The following is a 20450-nucleotide window of genomic DNA, read 5'->3' as shown; positions in this document are numbered from 1 at the left end:
GGGGACTGGGGAAAGGGGACTGAGTAAAGGGGACTGGTAAAGGGGACTGGGTAAAGGGGACTGGGTAAAGGGGACAGGGGAAAGGGGACTGGGTAAAGGGGACTGAGTAAAGGAGACTGGTAAAGGGGATGGGGTAAAGGGGACTGGGTAAAGGAGATTGGGTAAAGGGGACGGGGTAAAGGAGATTGGGTAAAGGGGACGGGGTAAAGGGAGACTGGGTAAAGGGGACCGGGTAAAGGGGACAGGGTAAAGGGGACGGGGTAAAGGGGACGGGGTAAAGGGGATGGTGTAAAGGGGACTGGGTAAAGGGGACGGGGTAAAGATTAGTAAAAAGTCTAAACAGAAGGAGATGTTGATGGTTCGAGTGCAGGTGTTGAACACTACACGGTGATCCTCTTAATATCTCTTTATTTAGTTATTACATAAAAAATAAAATTGATAAAAGATGACAATGAATGGTATCTCCAGGGCTTTTAAAGGTGCATGTCGGATAATGTATTTGTACATCCAATTCCAAACCTACAATCCCCGAGGAGTTAACATCCACTCAGTCCCAATATTACCTGTACGTGAGATCATAGCGGGGATGCAGTGGGGGGTGGGAGGTGGGTGGTTGGTGGCAGGAATTTCTGTTGTTCTCCTCCATCTCCCCCCGAATAGATTCCACTTGGGCAGACACTTTGCAATTCCGACAGTGCTGCTTTAATAGACGGGGAGCGCTGTTAATGAGGCGGTGTGTCACGCCTACGCTTGGAGGTTCATCTTGCCTGGTCGGATGGTTTGACACACGCCTGAGGCAATAATGCCATGAGCATCCATGACACGGCCCTCCTGAAATTCAGTCCCATTTCAGTCCCGGCAGTTGAATATCAGGCACTGTGTACAATGGGCCATCCGCTTTGCACTACCAACTGGACTACATGGTGTTGAGTGGGTCTGAGGAGCAAATACATCCTGAACGTGAGCCAACATGGAGTCTACTCACCCATCTTATCTCCTTCCACAGCCCATGTACACTCTCCCCTGTCATAGACACTATCCACCCATTTAATCTCCTCCCACAGCCCATGTACACTCTCCCCTATCCTGGACACTCCCCACACATTCAATCTCCTCCCACAGCCCATGTACACTCTCTGCTATCCTGTACTCTACCCACCCATTTAATCTCCTCCCACAGCCCATGGACACTCTCCCCTATCATGGACTCTACCCACCCATTTAATCTCCTCCCACAGCCCATGGATACTTTCCCCTATCATGGATTATACCCACCCATTTAATCTCCTCCCACAGCCCATGTACACTCTCTGCTATCATAGACTCTACCCATCCATTTAATCTCCTCCCACAGCCCATGTACACTCTCCCTTATCATGGACTCTACCCACCCATTTAATCTCCTCCCACAGCCTATGTACACTGTCTGCTATCCTGGACTCTATCCACCCATTTAATCTCCTCCCACAGCCCATGTACAATTTAGCCTATCATGGACTCTACCCACCTGCATAATCTCCTCCCACAGCCCATGTACACTTTACCCTTTCATGGACTCTACCCACCCGTATAATCTCCTCCCACAGCCCATGTACACTCTCCCCTATCACAGACTCTACCCACCCATTTAATCTCCTCCCACAGCCCATGTACACTTTACCATATCATGGACTCTACCCACCCGTATAATCTCCACCCACAGCCCATGTACACTCTCCCCTATCATGGACCCTACACACCCATTTAATCTCCTCCCACAGCCCATGTACTTTCTCCCCTATCACAGACTCTACCCACCCATTTAATCTCCTCCCACAGCCCATGGACACTCTCCCCTATCATGGACTCTACCCACCCGTATAATCTCCTCCTACAGCCCATGGACACTCTCCCCTATCATGGACTCTACCCACCCGTATAATCTCCTCCCACAGCCCATGTACACTCTCCCCTATCATGGACCCTACCCACCCATTAATCTCCTCCCACAGCCCATGTACTCTCTCCCCTATCACAGACTCTACCCACCCATTTAATCTCCTCCCACAGCCCATGGACACTCTCCCCTATCACGGACTCTCCCCACCCATTTAATCTCCTCCCACAGCCCATGGACACTCTCCCCTATCATGGACTCTACCCACCCATTTAATCTCCTCCCACAGCCCATGTACACTCTCTGCTATCCTGGATATCCACCCATTCAATCTCCTCCCACAGCCCGTGGACACTGTCCACTATCATGGACTCTACCCACGCATTCAATCTCCTCCCACAGCCCATGGACACTCTCCCATATGACAGACTCTACCCACCCATTGAATCTCCTCCCACAGCCCATGTACACTCTCTGCTATCCTGGATATCCACACATTTAATCTCCTCCCACAGCCCATGGACACTCTCCCCTATCATGGATTCTACCCACCCATTTAATCACCTCCCACAGCCCGTGTACACTCTTCCCTATCACAGACTCTACCCACCCATTCAATCTCCTCCCACAGCCCATGGACACTCTCCCCAGGGGTGGAAGGTTAGGGGGAAGCTTTGAAAGAATCACCGTATTTGAGGGGGGTGGCGGTTGGGTGTAGGTGAACAAACCGTTAATAATTGGATACATCACGACATTGACACCTCATCGAGCAGCTTTGGATTTGCAAAGCTAAGCAAAATATAACTCCAGCTATAACATTCCTAATTAATATTAATTAACAACAAATGGAACTATACAATAAAAACAATTATATATAAAATTGTTTGGAGATTTGAAGAATGTGTGCTACAATAGATACCGAGTTTAAAAAGGAGAAGAAATGATTTTTGGTCCAGGTCGGTACTTTGGGGGGAAGCAAGTCAATAGTCATTGAAAGGTTCTTCGCAATCCTCACCTTTGACCGGATATTCGCTGCATTTATTGGCTTGTTGAGCTTTCAGTTCAGGAAGAACATCTGAAGGACTGCCATTTATAATTCAAAGCAAAAAAATATTGATAAAATAAAATCCTAAATCACCACGAGCGTAGAGATCCAATTGGGTGAATTGCACTTTCAGTGTCTTCTTCAGCGCCACGTGGCATCTTAGCAGCGGGACCATTTGCCGTTTTACAGATAGTTTGGTGGAGGGCGTTTCTGCTTCGTGGGGGCCAGGCCCACCACCATCTCATGGAAAGGCAAAGTCAGTGATGGTGGATGCCTGGCCCATGTTGGAGGGGTGGGGTGGGGTGTGGGGGGGTGCCGTCAGTAGTAGGAGCCCAGGTGGGATGGGACATGGGTTCCTGGGTGACGAGGGACACTGGGGCTGGGGTACATGGCAGTCGGGCTTGAGCTCCAGTAGGGGTTGGCCGCACCAAAGAAACTCCCCGAAGACACCGGCATGGGCGAAGGATGGGAGGGCACGAAATTCATCTTTTGCTGGTGTGTGTGGTAGGTCGGCATGTAGGGTAGTTCCGCCTGGTACTTGTAGATGGGGGACTCGGGTGGGTGAGGCTGGTGCGCCTGCGCGATCCCCTGGAAGTCAAATTTGTAAGCGTAGCGTTTGCCGTGGACCTTGGTCATAATGTTCTTGTCGTAATAGTAACGCAGCGCCCGGCTCAGCTTGTCGTAGTTCATGTTGGGCTTGCTCTTCCTCTCTCCCCAGCGCCGAGCCACTTCGTCCGGGTCTGTCATCTTGAACTCCCCGTTGGTGCCTTCCCAGGTGATGCAGGCGGAATTGGAACTGTCTGACAACAGCTCCAGCAGAAACTGCCAGAGCTGGATCTGCCCGCTCCCTGCAAACAAGACCAGAGACCGAGAGTGAGAACATGACACACCCGGAACAAGAAACCGCCTCCATCATGAATATCACCGCAAAGTCCAGCCCTCCTCCCACAGCCCATGTACACTCTCCACTATCATGGACTCTACCCACCCATTCAATCTCCTCCCACAGCCCATGTACACTCTCCCCTATCATGGACTCTACCCACCCATTTAATCTCCTCCCACAGCCCATGTACACTCTCCCCTATCACAGACTCTACCCACCCATTCAATCTCCTCCCACAGCCCATGTACACTCGCCCCTATCATGGACTCTACCCGCCCATTCAATCTCCTCCCACAGCCCATGTACACTCTCCCCTATCACAGACTCTACCGACCCATTTAATCTCCTCCCACAGCCCATGTACACTCTCCCCTATCATGGACTCTACCCACCCATTTAATCTCCTCCCACAGCCCATGTACACTCTCCCCTATCACAGACTCTACCGACCCATTTAATCTCCTCCCACAGCCCATGTACACTCTCCCCTATCACGGACTCTACCCACCCATTCAATCTCCTCCCACAGCCCATGTACATTCTCCCCTATCATGGACTCTACCCACCCATTCAATCTCCTCCCACAGCCCATGTACACTCTCCCCTATCACAGACTCTACCGACCCATTTAATCTCCTCCCACAGCCCATGTACACTCTCCCCTATCATGGACTCTACCCACCCATTTAATCTCCTCCCACAGCCCACACTCTCCCCTATCATGGACTCTACCCACCCATTCAATCTCCTCCCACAGCCCATGTACACTCTCCCCTATCATGGACTCTACCCACCCATTCAATCTCCTCCCACAGCCCATGTACACTCTCCCCTATCATGGACTCTACCCACCCATTCAATCTCCTCCCACAGCCCATGTACACTCTCCCCTATCATGGACACTACCCACCCATTCAATCTCCTCCCACAGCCCATGTACACTCTCCCCTATCACGGACTCTACCCACCCATTCAATCTCTTCCCACAGCCCATGGACACTCTCCCCTATTATGGACTCTACCCACCCATTCAATCTCCTCCCACAGCCCAGGTACACTCTCCCCTATCATGGACTCTACCCACCCATTCAATCTCCTCCCACAGCCCATGTACACTCTCCCCTATCACGGACTCTACCCACCCATTCAATCTCTTCCCACAGCCCATGGACACTCTCCCCTATCATGGACTCTACCCACCCATTCAATCTCCTCCCACAGCCCATGTACACTCTCCCCTATCATGGACTCTACCCACCCATTCAATCTCCTCCCACAGCCCATGGACACTCTCTCCTATCATGGACTCTACCCACCCATTCAATCTCCTCCCACAGCCCATGGACACTCTCCCCTATCACGGACTCTACCCACCCATTCAATCTCTTCCCACAGCCCATGGACACTCTCCCCTATCATGGACTCTACCCACCCATTCAATCTCCTCCCACAGCCCATGGACACTCTCTCCTATCATGGACTCTACCCACCCATTCAATCTCCTCCCACAGCCCATGGACACTCTCCCCTATCATGGACTCTACCCACCCATTCAATCTCCTCCCACAGCCCATGGACACTATCTCCTATCATGGACTCTATCCTCCCATTGAATCACCTTCCACAGCCCGTGGACACTCTCCCCTATCATGGACTCTATCCAGCCACTCAATATCCTCCCACAGCCAATGTACGCTCTCCCCTATCACAGAAACTACCCACCCATTTAATCTCTTCCACAGCCCATGTACACTCTCCAATATCATGGACTCTATCCACCTATTTAATCTCCTCCCACAGCCCATGTACACTCTCCCTTATCATGGACTCTACCCACCCATTCAATCTCCTCCCACAGCCCATGGACACACTCCCCCATCACGGACACTATCCACCCATTTAATCTCCTCCCACAGCCTGTGTACACTCTCCCCTATCATGGATATCCACCCGTTCCATCTCCACCCACAGCTCATGTGCACTCTCCCCTATCACGGGCTCTACCCACTCATTCAATCTCCTCCCACAGCCCATATACAATCTCGCCTCTCACGGACTCTACCCACGCGTTGAATCTCCATCCACAGCCCATGTACACTTCCCCTATGATGGACTCTACCCACCCATTCAATCTCCTCCTACAGCCCTTGTACACTCTCCCCTATCATGGACTTTATCCACCCATTTAATCTCCTCCCACAGCCCATGTACACTCTCCCCTATCATGGACTCTATCCACCCATTGAATCTCCTTCCTCAGCCCGTGACGCATGAGGAGAGATTGTGCCGATTGGGCTTATACTCACTGAAGTTTAGAAGATTGAGAGGGGATCTCATCGAAACCTATAAAATTCTGTCAGGTCTGGACAGACTAGATGCAGGAAGGATGTTTCTGATGGCTGGGGAGTCCAGAACCAGGGGTCATAGTCTAAGGATAAGGGGTAAGCCATTTAGGACTGAAATGAGGAGGAATTTCTTCACCCAGAGAGTGGTGAACCTGTGGAATTCTCTGCCACAGAGGGCGGTGGAGGCCAGTTCATTAAATATATTCAAGAAAGAGTTGGATATGTTTCTTGAGGCTGAAGGGATCAAGGGATATGGGGAAAAGGCGGGGACAGGTTACTGAGTTTGGATAATCAGCCATGATCACATTGAATGGCGGAGCAGGCTCGAAGGGCCGAATGGCCTATTCCTGCTCCTATCTTCTGTTTCTATGTTTCTATGTTTCTATGTTACACTCTCCCCTATCATGGACTCTATCCACCCATTTAATCACCTCCCACAGCCCATATGCACTCTCCCCTATCATGGATGCTACCCACCCATTTAATCTCCTCCCACAGCCCATGTACACTCACCCCTATCATGGCCTCTATCCACCTATTTAATCTCCTCCCACAGCACATGTACACTCTCCCCCATTACGGACTCTACCCACCCATTCAATCTCCTCCCACAGCCCATGTGCACTCTCCCCTATCATGGACTTTATCCACCCATTTCATCTCCTCCCACAGCCCATGTACACTCTCCCCTATCGTTAATTCTACCCACCCATTTAATCTTCTCCCACAGCCCATGTACTCTCTCCCCTATCACGGACACTACCCACCCATTTAATCTCCTCCCACAGCCCATGTACACTCTCCCCTATCATGGATATCCACCCATTCAATCTCCTCCCACAGCCCATGTACACTCTCCCCACCATGGACTCTACAGACCCATTCAATCGCCTCCCACAGCCGATGTACACTCTGCCCTATCACGGACTCTACCCACCCATTCAATCTCCTCCCACAGCCCATGAACACTCTCCCCTATTGTAGTGTCCGTGTGTAGATAAAGACACTGAAGACAGGAGTTGGTTCATAGGTATTTACTAAGCAAGTCTGGGGGGTGGTTCTAAAGGATATACACAATGCACAGGCTTATATAGCCCAAGTGGCAATTACCGGCATTACGCACACCTGGGGCTCTTAAAGGCACATACACCACAATTCCTCCCCTTCTAGCTAACTAGCACATCATATTTTAAGTAATTATTAATTACATGTTATATGCAAAATAATATACATTGCTGTATTAATTAATTATAAGTTAGTCTCTCAGGAGGCTTCCTGACTCGGTCCGGATAACGCCTCGGGGGTGTAGTAGTTTCTGGTGGTGTAGTAGGTTCTTCTGGCAAGGCTGATTCGGCTTGAAGGCCAGTGTCGGGTTCATCGGGTTCCAGTATCACCGGATCGGAGGTAGATATGGGTATCTCTACTTCATCGTTAGATGTATAGCGTGGTGGTGTAGGTTGTCCCTTTTCGGATGACTTGATGATTTGGTTAGCATGGCGCCTTATTATGCTTTCTCCAATGTCCACGGTATACATCAGTGGTCCTAGTCGTGTGCAGATAGTTCCAGGCTGCCATTTCTCGGTACGGTAGTCCCGGGCCAAAACCGGTTGGCCTATCTGGAAGGCCCTAGTTGGCCTTTCATTCATGCCCTGAAACTGCCAGTTCTCCACGTCCCTTCGGATGTTGGGCTTGACCAAATCTAGCCGGCATCTTAGGTTTCTATTGTAGAACATCATGGCGGGAGTTTGGTTTGTAATCATATGTGTTGCATTCCTATATGCAAATAAGAAGTTATCCACCTTGTGCTGAAGTTTTATGTCTTCATTACCCATGGCCTTTATGGCCTTCTTAAAGGTCTGGACAAACCTTTCAGCCAATCCATTGGTGGCGGGATGGTATGGGGCGGATGTGTAGTTCTTTACCCCATTGTTCTTTAAGAACTTTCTGAATTCTTCGGACACAAATTGCGGTCCATTATCAGAACATATCTGTTCCGGCAGCCCATTCCTGGCAAATATGGTCCTTAATACTGTGATGGTTTTTTCCGTGGTGGTGGAGGACATCTTTATTACCTCCGGCCACTTGGAGTGTGCATCAACTGCGATTAAGAACATTGAGTCCATAAATGGACCAGCAAAGTCGATGTGCACCCTTTGCCAGGGAGATGAGGGCCACTCCCATGGATGTAGAGGGGCCTGTGGTGGAGCATTTTGGACCTTCTGGCATCCTAGGCAGCTCTTGGTCATGTCTTCGATGTCTCCATCGATACCTGGCCACCATACAAACGCCCTAGCTAGGTTCTTCATTTTCACTCCACCCAGATGCCCCTCGTGAAGCTCCTTTAGCACTTTATCCTGGAGTTTGGGTGGAATCACCACTCTGGATCCACACATCAAGGTTCCTCGGCACACTGACAGCTGTTCTCTTCTTTGCGAGAATGCTGGCAACAGTGGTTCGCCATGTGCTGGCCATCCCTTCATTGTTAAATCGTAGACCCGTGAGAGAGTAGGGTCATTTCTGGTCTCCCTTTCAATGGCAGAATTTGTCACCGGTAGACATTCCACTATGGTAGAGTGGAATATCTCTACTGGGTCTACTGTCGGTGCCTCTTCTATCGTTGGCAACGGCAGGCGCGATAAACCGTCAGCATTCCCATGCTGTTTTGACCCTTTGTATTCAATGTTGTATTGGTGTGCCCCTAGAAAAAGGGACCACCTCTGTAGTCTTTGTGCCGTCATAATGGGGACACCTTTCTTAGGGTTGAATATGGAGATGAGGGGTTGATGGTCAGTCAGCAAGGTAAATTTTTGTCCGTGTAGGTAATGGTTGAATTTCTTCACTCCCCACACCAGGCTGAGTGCTTCCCTGTCTATCTGGGAATAGTTACGCTCAGCTGAGTTCAATGAGCGTGACGCAAAAGCTATCGGCCGTTCCGAGCCATCAGGGAATCTATGGGACAATACCGCTCCTATGCCGTAAGGGGATGCATCGCACGCCAGTCTGATTGGTTGTGATGGGTTGTAATGAGCCCAAACTTTCTCGGATGTGATTAAGTCTTTACATTTATGGAAGGCACGTTTACAGTCTTCGTTCCATTTCCAAATCACTCCTGTGTGTAGAAGATCATTAAGAGGGTGTAGAATAGTTGATAAGTTCGGTAAAAATTTATGATAGTAATTTATTAATCCCAGGAATGACCTCAATTGTGAAACATTTTCAGGTGCTGGGGCTTTTATAACTGCTTCAATTTTTTCAGGTGACTTATGCAACCCTTCCTTATTAATTATGTGGCCACAATATGATATCTGATTTTGGAAAAATTCGCACTTGGGGCGATTTGCTCGTAGGCCCCGTTCTTTCAGCCTAGTGAGCACCTGCTCCAAATTGGCAAGGTGCTCGTTGTCATTTCCTCCTGTTATAAGGATGTCGTCTAGGTAACACTGAGTCCCCGGAATCCCTTGCAGGACTTGCTCCATAGCTCTTTGCCAGATAGCTGGAGCTGATGCTACTCCAAAAACCAGTCGATTGTACTGGTACAGGCCTTTGTGTGTGTTTATTGTGAGATACTTTTTAGAGGTCTCCTCAACCTCCATCTGTAGATATGCCTGTGCCAAGTCAATTTTTGTGAAACGTTTTCCTCCGGATAGTGAGGCGAAAATATCTTCTATCCTCGGAAGAGGATACTGTACCGTGTGAAGGACCGGGTTTACAGTCACCTTAAAGTCCCGACAGATGCGAATTTTTCTCTGTTCCTCAGAGTTATTTTTCAATGCTTTTTTCATGACTGGAATGATGGGTGTTGCCCATTCGCTCCAATCTATTTTGGATAATACGCCTGCCTTTTCCAAATTCTCCAGCTCTGCCTCGACTGCCGGACGTATTGCGTATGGCACCGGTCTTGCCTTAAAAATTTTTGGAATTGCTGCATCTTCCACTTTTATTGAGGCGGTGATGCCTTTCAAGGATCCTAGTTTCTCTTGAAACACTTCTTTGGCGTTGGCCAAGATGTCTTTTAATCGTTCAGGTATGATGTCATCCTTGTTTTTTTCCTTACTGGTCACCGTCAGTGCCTGAATGGAGTGCCAGTCTAAACGTATCTTCCTTATCCATTCACGTCCCAACAACGGTGGACCACCATCTTGTAGAATGTATAAATACAACTTTTGTATTTCTTTGCCGTTGTATACCACAGGCACCTTTATTTTTCCTTTGGGGTATACTTTCTGCCCCGTATATGTTTTTAAGATAATGGATGTGTCTTTTAGCGGTATATGCGAAAATAGCCTCTCGTAATCTCGTCGATTTATTATGGTTAGAGCTGATCCTGTATCTAGCTCCATTTTAACTGGGGACCCTGCTATTATGAGGGTAACCCAAATGGTCTGGTAATCTTCATTGGCAATTACATTATGTAATTTGAGAGAGCTTAGTCTCTTGTTCCCGGAGTCGCTATCGCTCTTCTGGTCTTTGGAACTACTGTCCGTCATCATTTGTACCTTTCTGTGCTTTTCCTTATTGATTCTTTTCCCGTTAGTGGATTTTTTATTTTCAGATCGGCATACACGTGGAATGTGTCCCATCTTTCCGCATCGCCTGCATGCTTTTTCTTTGAACCAGCAATCCCTCTGGTCATGGTTGGATCTGCCGCAGCGATAACATCTCTTGAAACCCAGTGTCATTTCATGGGTGCCGAAGTCCTGTGGTCTTTGCTGTATCTTTGCCGCTCCTATTGCACTGAAAGACTTGTCCAGTGTTAAATCTTTTCCAGAAGATACCTTTTTTTGTGTTTCTACACTTAGGGGATCGCAGATGAATTTGTCTTGCAGAGAATCTGCCTCGAATTGGCAGTGTAGGGTATCAACAATCTCCTCAAAATTCTTGTCCATCGGTTCGGCTGGAGTGATTAAGTTGCGTAACAGCTTGTATGTTTCTGCGCCCATTAGATCCAGAAGCACTGAAGCTTTTTTTCATCTTCTATTCCATTTGCGGTGCAAAACACCTCCACTCTTTCTACATATGTGGTCCAATTCTCTATCTTGTTATCAAAAACATCAATATTGCCAAAGTTAGGCTCTGTTTCGTTATCAAAACATCCATATTGCCAGACTTAGGCATTTCAAAAAAAAGATATGGCGCTTCCCGCGCTTTTTTTTTTTCTCTGTAGCAACGATATGGCGCTTCCTGCGCTTTCCCACCGCTGCCACCGATAACAATGCTGTTTTACTGTGGTTTCCGTTTATTCACTGTTGGAGACTCGTTCCCGACGGAGGTCTAAACGCTGACCTGCTTGCCGCGCCGGCCATCTCCCGAGTGCACCCTCCCAGTCCGTTATTGCTTGCCTCCGATTTCGCTGCCTGTCTCAGCTGTAGAGCCCGACGCTGGAGCCCCAGCCTGACGCCCAGGAAGGATTAGCGCAGTACCTGCCACCAGCTTGGCCAGCTGGTGAAACCACAGTTTCTATTACTTCTTTGAGTCTTCTGGACGCTGGAGGAATCGATGTCCTTGAGGTGCTGCCGAATTGCAGGTAAGTCCGTTTCCACTTCATCGCCACTGTAGTGTCCGTGTGTAGATAAAGACACTGAAGACAGGAGTTGGTTCATAGGTATTTACTAAGCAAGTCTGGGGGGGTGGTTCTAAAGGATATACACAATACACAGGCTTATATAGCCCAAGTGGCAATTACCGGCATTACGCACACCTGGGGCTCTTAAAGGCACATACACCACACCTATCATGAATTCTACCCATCCATTTATTCTCCTCCCACAGCCCATGTACACTCTCCTCTATCACGGACTCTACCCACTCATTCAATCTCCTTCCACAGCCCATGGACACTCTCCCCTATCGCAGACTCTACCCACCCATTTAATCTCCTCCCACAGCCCATGTACACTCTCCCCTATCATGGATATCCACCCATTCAAGCTCCTCCCACAGCCCATGTACACTCTCCCCTATCATGGATGATACCCACCCATTTAATCACCTCCCACAGCCCGTGGACACTCTCCCCTGTCACGGACTCTACCGACCCACTTAATCTCCTCCCACAGCCCATGTACTCTCTCCCCTAACACGGATGCTATCCACCCGTTTAATCTCCTCCAACAACACATGAACTCTCTCCCCTATCATGGACTCTAGCCATTCACTTAATCTTCTCCAACAGCCCATGGACACTCTCCCCTATCACGGACTCTACCCACCCGTTTAATCTCCTCCCACAGCCTATGTACACTCTCCCCCATCATGGAAAACCACCCATTCAATCTCCTCCCACAGCCCATTTGGAATCTCCTCTATCACGGACTCTACCCACTCATTAAATCTCCTCTCCCACAGCCCAGGTACACTATCCCTATCATGGACTCTACCCACCCATTCAATCTCCTCCCACAGCCCATATACACTCTCCCCTATCATGGACACTACCCACCCATTTAATCTCCTCCCACAGCCCATGTACACTCTCCCCTATCATGACCTCTACCCATCCATTGAATCTCCTCCCACAGCACATGTACACTCTCCCCTATTACGGACTCTACCCATCCATTTAATCTCCTTCCACAGCCCATGTACACTCTCCCCTATTACTGACTCTACCCACCCATTCAATCTCTTCCCACAGCCCATGGACACTCTCCCCTATCACGGACTCTACCCACCCATTTAATCTCCTCCCACAGCCCATGTACACTCTCTCCTATCATGGATATCCACCCATTCAATCTCCTCCCACAGCCCATGTGCACTCTCCTCTATCATGGACTCTACCCACTCATCCAATCTCCTCCCACAGCCCATGTACACTATCCCCACCATGGACTTTACAGACCCATTCAATCTCCTCCCACAGCCGATGTACACTCTCACCTATCACGGACTCTACCCACCCATTTAATCTACTCCCACAGCCCATGTACACTCTCACCTATCACGGACTCTACCCACCCGTTTAATCTCCTCCCACAGCCCATGAACTCTCTCCGCTATCATGGACTCTATCCACCCTTTTAATCTCCTCCCACAGCCCATGTACACTCTCGCCTCTCACGGCCTCTACCCACCCATTGAATCTCCTCCCACAGCCCATGGACACTCTCCCCTATCATGGACTCTACCCACACATTCAATCTCCTCCCACAGCCCATGGACACTCTCCCCTATCATGGACTCTACCCACCCATTTAATCTCCTCCCACAGCCCATGTACACTCTCCCCTATCACGGACTCTACCCACGCATTCAATCTCCTCCCACAACCCATGTACACTCTCCCCTATCATGGACTCTACCCACCCATTCAGTCTCCTCCTACAGCCCATGGACACTTTCCCCTATCATGAACGGTCTCCACCCATTCAATCTCTTCCCACAGCCCATGTACACTCTCCCCTCTCACGGACTCTACCCACCCGTTTAATCTCCTCCCACAGCCCATAAACTCTCTCCGCTATCATGGACTCTATCCACCCATTTAATCTCCTCCCACAGCCCATGTACACTCTCCCCTATCATGGACTCCACCCACCCATTTAATCTCCTCCCACAGCCCATGGGCACTCTCCCCTATCATGGACTCTACCCACCCATTTAATCTCCTCCCACAGCCCATGGACACTCTCCCCTATCATGGACTCTACCCACCCAATTAATCTCCTCCCACAGCCCATCTGCACTCTCCTCTATCATGGACTCTACCCACCCATTCAATCTCCTCCCACAACCCATTTACCCCCTCCCCTATCATGGAGTCTACCCACCCTTATATTCTCCTCCCAGTGTGGTGCAGATATTATAATGAGGCTCAGGATTGACCGCTTGTTGGAACAGAGGGATTTGCTGGATGTAGGGAGACCAAGGTCCCTCTAGTCCCATGATACCAGGATAATGGAGTTGTTGATGAGGTGTGACAATGAATCTCTATTGCGAGGCCTGCTTGGAAATCGCATGTTGTGGGCTGCAGATTCACCAGAATGATACCGGGATGAATCTGCACTGCACCCTCTCTGTCTCCTCCCTCCAAACTAACTTCCTCTCCAAGCCAATAGCTTAAATCATGAGGACAGGTAGCGCAGACTAGGTTTGAATTCCCTCGAGTTTAGAAGATTAAGGGGGGATCTAATCGAGGTGTTTGAGATGATTAAAGGATTCGATAGTGGAGAGAGAGAGAGAAACTATTTCCTCTGGTGGGGGGAGTCCAGAACAAGGGGGCAGAACCTTAAAATTAGAGCCAGGCTGTTCAGGGGTGATGTCAGAAAGCACTTCTTCACACAAAGGGGGGTGGAAATCTGGAACTCTCTCCCCCAAAAAGCTGTTGAGGCTGGGGCTGTGTGTCTGTATGCGTGAGTGTGTGTGAGTGCGTGAATATGTGTGTGTAAGTGTGTGTGAGTGTGTGTGTGAGTGTCTGTGAGTATGAGTGTGTGTGTTAGCATGTGTGTGTCTGTGTGTGAGTGTGAGTGTGTGTGAGTGTGTGTGTGAGTGTGTGAGTGTGTGTGTGAGTGTGTGTGCATGAATGTGTGAGTGAGTGTGTCTGTGTGTGTGTCTGAGTGTGAGTGTGTGTGTGTGTGTGTCTGAGTGTGTGAGTGTGTCTGTGTGTGTGTGAGTGTGTGTGTCTGTATCTGTGTGTGTGTGTGTGTGAATGTGTGTGTGTGAGTGTGTGTGTGTCTGAGTGTGTGTGTGTGAGTGAGTGTGTCTGTGTGTGTGTGTCTGAGTGTGAGTGTGTGTGTCTGAGTTTGTGTTTGAATATGTGTGTGAGTGAATGTGTGTGTCTGTGTCTGTGTGTGAGTGTGTGTGTGTGTGTGTGAGTGTGTGTGTCTGTATCTGAGTGTGTGTGTGTGTCTGTGAGTGTGTGTGTCTGTGTGTCTGTGTGTGAGTGTGTGTGTGTGTCGGTGAGTGTGTGTGTGTGTGAGTGTGTCTGTGTGTGTGTGAGTGTGTGTGTCTGTATCTGCGTGTGTGTGTGTGTGAATGTGTGTGTGTGAGTGTGTGTCTGTGTCTGAGTGTGTGTGCGTGAATGTGTGAGTGAGTGTGTCTGTGTGTGTGTGTGTCTGAGTGTGAGTGTGTGTGTCTGAGTTTGTGTTTGAATATGTGTGTGAGTGAATGTGTGTGTCTGTGTGTCTGTGTGTGAGTGTGTGTGTGTGTCTGTGAGTGTGTGTGTCTGTATCTGAGTGTGTGTGTGTGTGAATGTGTGTGTGTGAGTGTGTGTCTGTGTCTGAGTGTGTGTGCGTGAATGTGTGAGTGAGTGTGTCTGTGTGTGTGTGTCTGAGTGTGAGTGTGTGTGTCTGAGTTTGTGTTTGAATATGTGTGTGAGTGAATGTGTGTGTCTGTGTGTCTGTGTGTGAGTGTGTGTGTGTGTCTGTGAGTGTGTGTGTCTGTATCTGAGTGTGTGAATGTGTGTGTGTGAGTGTGTGTGTGTCTGAGTGTGTGTGCGTGAATGTGTGAGTGAGTGTGTCTGTGTGTGTGTGTCTGAGTGTGAGTGTGTGTGTCTGAGTTTGTGTTTGAATATGTGTGTGAGTGAATGTGTGTGTCTGTGTGTCTGTGTGTGAGTGTGTCTGTGTGTGTGTGAGTGTGTGTGTCTGTATCTGAGTGTGTGTGTGTGTGAATGTGTGTGTGTGAGTGTGTGTGTGTCTGAGTGTGTGTGCGTGAATGTGTGAGTGAGTGTGTCTGTGTGTGTGTGTCTGAGTGTGAGTGTGTGTGTCTGAGTTTGTGTGCGTGAATGTGTGAGTGAGTGTGTCTGTGTGTGTGTGTCTGAGTGTGAGTGTGTGTGTCTGAGTTTGTGTTTGAATGTGTGTGTGAGTGAATGTGTGTGTCTGTGTGTCTGTGTGTGAGTGTGTGTGTGTCTGTGAGTGTGTGTGTCTGTGTGTGTCTGTGTGTGAGTGTGTGTGTGTGTCTGTGAGTGTGTGTGTCTGTGTGTCTGTGTGAGTGTGTGTGTGTGTCTGAGTGTGAGTGTGTGTGTGTCTGTGAGTGTGTGTGTCTGTGTGTGTCTGTGTGTGAGTGTGTGTGTGTGTGTCTGAGTGTGAGTGTGTGTGTGTCTGTGAGTGTGTGTGTCTGTGTGTGAGTGTGTGTGTGTGTCTGTGAGTGTGTGTGTCTGTGTGTGAGTGTGTGTGTTTGTATGTGTGTCTGTGTGTGTGCGTGAGTGTGTCTGTGTGTGAGTGTGTGTCTGAGTGTGTGTGTCGTGTATTGATTGCGAGTTTGACACCAGTAAATACGGTAATGTAATGTGCATTGCATTGTGGGAATTACCCGGGAAAGCTGCAGTCGGCCATTTTACGCAATAAAGTGAACATCGCAGTTATAAGCCTGTCTGCCTGACTCTGATTTAATTCGACGTATCTACATGCTTGATTGAACGCATTAAAGCATAGATACAACATTGGCGACGAGGATAATGGACAGACTCATTTTAAATAGGTAGTTGCCCAAGTTTAGTTAGTTAGGATGGAGAAGACCGGCATTCAAAATTTTGCATGCTTCACCAAGCCAGCCACGTTGGGTCCAAGATGGACGAGGTGGTTAATATCTTTTGAGCTTTATGCCGATGGCAAAGGACTCATTATCGACGATACCTCTACAGGTGCAACAAAGCAGAGGAGAAGAGCTCTACTTCTACACCTAGCAGGACCAGATGTCCAGGATATCTTTTCGACTCTATCGGGCACAGGAGAGCCAGCAGACTACACGGCGGCGGTTAGTACTTTGAATCACTACTTCGCGCCCCAGGTCAATGCAGCATTTGCTAGACAGACTTTTCAAAAGTTGTCCCAGAAGGCAGTTGAGACTGTGCTACAATTTGCTACTCGCTTGCGGCAGGCTGCTAAAGACTGTGCTTTTGGGGGGGATGCGGATACTCAAATAAGAGATGCTATCCTGAGTAGGTGCACATCAGCCTATGTGCGGAGAAAATTGCTAGAGGAAGGGTATGGTCTAACGCTCGCCCGTACGTTATAATTGGCCTCACAATGTGAAAACATCGAGGAGCAGATGTCAGCCATGTCATGTACAGAGAAGGCGGAGACAGATACTGTTCGTCGTGTGTAGGGGTTTCGCAAAATTCCCCTAATTTCCCTGAAGATAAAAGAAACATTGGTCCACATCGTGGATGACGATTTATGTGTTTTGAATTGCCTCTGGGTCAGATCAATGTTTTAAAGCATGCTCAGAACCACGAAAGACTGCTGAGCTGGGCTGAGCTGGACTACAACGGAATCGAGGAAATTCATGGAAGTATTCACACACATTGAGACAGTACATCTTGATTAAAATTTGTGCTTTTGAGCCCGGTCAAACACAGAGGTTTTAAAATGGCCATCAGCAAAAAGCATGGCAAAAAGAAGCTAAGCAGCTTGTAATGTGTCTGTGTGAAAGACCTGTCAATCAAACCAGGGAGGTCAGGAGTTGCCCACTTGACCCGAGGCCGACTATGGCTGGCTATGTTTAAACAAGCAATTCAGCAACCAATCATAGTCCTTTTGTTTGTGTACTGGAACTTTAGGTGGGAATTTTCCAGACAGAACGGCAGCAGCACACAGGTATAAAGATAGCTGCTGAGAAGCTATCTCCCTCTTTTTACTTCGCTGGACCACAGGTGAGCAGGGTGTTCTGACTCCTCAACAAGACAACCTAGCAAGGAGTTTGGGGTGGTGATTTAAGGGAATTGCTAAGATTGTTTAAATAACATTGTAGCCATTGTATCCCTCGTTTTCACCGTCTGTACCCGCCCCCCCCCCGTTATACACTTTTACTGCATTTACTGTGTTCGTGTGGTATAGTTTATATTTGATTATGGTTTCTTTAGTTTAATAAATTTTGACTTTTCTCACATCCAAATCAATTGTCTGTTTTAATATCATTAATTATAAGTCCTCCAGTCAAAACTGAAAGGTGGGGTAGCGATTCGGAACCGCTGTTAAAATTGGTTTACAGTGCAGCAGGCAAAAAGGCTGCTGGCCAGGTATGTTACCATAAACCAGTTAATAGATGCCCCCCTACACGTGTTACATAGAAAAGAGGGTATTATGCAAAAAGCTCAACAGAGAAACCAAAGGGAAATGGCCATAGGAACAAAAGGAAATGTTACAGATGTGGACACACAGACCACATGGGCAGAGGTCCGAAATGCCCAGCACGCGGACAAACATGTCATAAGTGCAAAGGAAAGGATAATTTCTCCAAAGTATGCCGCACAAAGGGTACAAAGAAACACAGTGTGAACAATGTAGAGGAACAAAATAAGTGTGCATTTGCTGTTACTGGAAATAACGTGACAGAGAGGCTTACCTTTTGTGTGGGGGGAGTAAACCTGAGAATGTTAATTGATTCGGGTGCAACTAATAATGTGATAGATGAGAATACATGGGAAGGATTAAAGTCAGAACACATTAAGTGTCAGTCACATGTCCCTAAGACAGAGAGAAAGTTATTCTCTTATGCTTCTAGCCGACCACTGTCAGTTAAAGGTGTATTCACATGTGGGATTACAATAGGTAAGAGAACTGAGCAGGCGGAGTTCATTGTGGTTGAAGGCCATGGAGAGCCGTTGCTAGGAAGGGAGACAGCCATGAAACTGGGAGTTTTAAAAATAGGTGCAGATGTCTCAGCTGTGGTAGATGTAACACAGCTACTAGAACAGCGGTACCCAAAGGTGTTCCAGGGAGTAGGAAGGCTGAACACAAAACAGATCAGTTTGTATATCGACCCACAAGTGAAGCCTGTGGCCCAGCCACTCAGGCGTATACCATTCAACTTAAGGGGGACAGTAGAGGCCAAAATAAAACAATTGAGGGACATGGACATTATAGAACCTGTAACTGGTCCCACCCCATGGGTAAATCCTGTGGTTATTGTACCAAAAGCGGATAAGGATGTAAGGTTATGCCTAGACATGAGACGAGCAAACCAGGCAATAGTGAGGGAACGATATCCAATCCCCACCGTTGCTGAGATGCTCCAAGGTATGAATGGCTCGACAGTGTTTAGTTAGCTAGACCTGAAATGGGGTTATCACCAGTTAGAACTGACCCCTGAGTCACGAGAAATCACAACGTTTGCAGTACATAACGGAATATACAGGTACAAGAGGCTGATATTCGGTGTATCTTCAGCTAGTGAGCAATATCAGCACGAGATAGCTAATGCCTTAGCTGGAATAGAGGGTGTTGAAAACATCTCAGATGACATTATCGTGCATGCACACGACCAGGAAACGCACGACAGACGCCTGCACGCTGTCATGACCAGACTAATGGAAAGTGGACTGACACTAAACTCAGAGAAGTGCCAATTCAACTTGGACCGATTGATTTTCATGGGAATCCTGTTGTCTGAAAAGGGCATCGGGCCAACAGCAGAGAGAGTGCGAGCGGTGGCAGAAGCTCGGGAACCAGAGAATGCTACAGAGGTGAGGAGTTTCTTGGGGCTCGGGTACAGTAGCAGATTCATCCCACAGTTTGCAACGCTATCGGAGCCACTGCGACGCCTGACGAGAAAAGACACACCATTTAAATTTGGATCACAACAGAGACAGTCATTCAGTGCACTCAAGGAAGAGTTGGCCAAAGCCGGCACTTTAGCATATTTTGATAAGGACGCACCAACCAAGGTGATAGCAGATGCCAGTCCTGTCGGTTTAGGTGCAGTACTAGTTCAGGACCAACAGGGACAAGAGGTGCCAATATGCTATGTAAGTCGTAGTTTAACAGACTGTGAGAGGAAATACTCTCAAACAGAGAGAGAGGCCTTAGCTCTTGTATGGGCTTGTGAGAGGCTGCATCCATACGTGTATGGCTGAAAATTTAACTTGGTAACTGACCATAAGCCATTACAAGTGATATACGGCCCACACTCCAAACCCTGTGCCCGTATAGAGAGATGGGTACTTAGATTACAGCCGTACGATTTTAAGGTGATACACATTCCAGGCAAGCAAAACATTGCAGACCCACTGTCACGATTGCTGGGGGAGACAGCAAAACAGGAGAGACAATCTCATGGCTCAGATGAATATGTGAGATTTGTAGCTGTGAGTGCAACACCAAAAGCACTCACTACTAGAGAGGTGGAGGAAGCCTCTGCTACCAACCCAGAGCTGATTGAGGTATGGAAAGCAATCACAAACGGACATTTTGAGAACTGGAAAGCTTATGCAGCAATTGCAAACGAGCTGTGCGTAGTGGGGTACCTAGTTCTTCCGGGAACACGCATTATGCTACCCACAGTGTTACACGTACGAGCCCTGGTGTTAGCACATGAAGGACACTTGGGAATAGTTGGAACAAAGCAACATCTCAGAACCAA

The 20450-nt window shown here is 48.4% G+C and overlaps 1 protein-coding gene across 2 annotated transcripts in view; it reads right to left on the bottom strand.

Annotated features, from left to right (window-relative positions):
- Window positions 1-391: 391 nt before the first annotated feature.
- The window catches only part of LOC147110188 (retroviral integration site protein Fli-1 homolog), a 184540-nt gene continuing 164481 nt past the window's right edge, over window positions 392-20450 (bottom strand). For both annotated transcript variants that reach the window (XM_086004115.1, XM_086004116.1), the window contains one exon: window positions 392-3769. In XM_086004115.1, coding sequence (XP_085860241.1) covers window positions 3240-3769 — 530 coding nt within the window. In that variant the 3' untranslated portion in view covers window positions 392-3239. The remainder of the gene's footprint in view (window positions 3770-20450) is intronic.

This window comes from Somniosus microcephalus, chromosome 12 (genome assembly GCF_052327205.1).
Source record: "Somniosus microcephalus isolate GS21.2 chromosome 12, FLI_Smic_1.0, whole genome shotgun sequence".
Lineage (NCBI taxonomy): Eukaryota > Metazoa > Chordata > Chondrichthyes > Squaliformes > Somniosidae > Somniosus > Somniosus microcephalus.
Note: the sequence above shows the minus strand (reverse complement) of the source record. Positions and strands in the feature narration are given on the sequence as shown.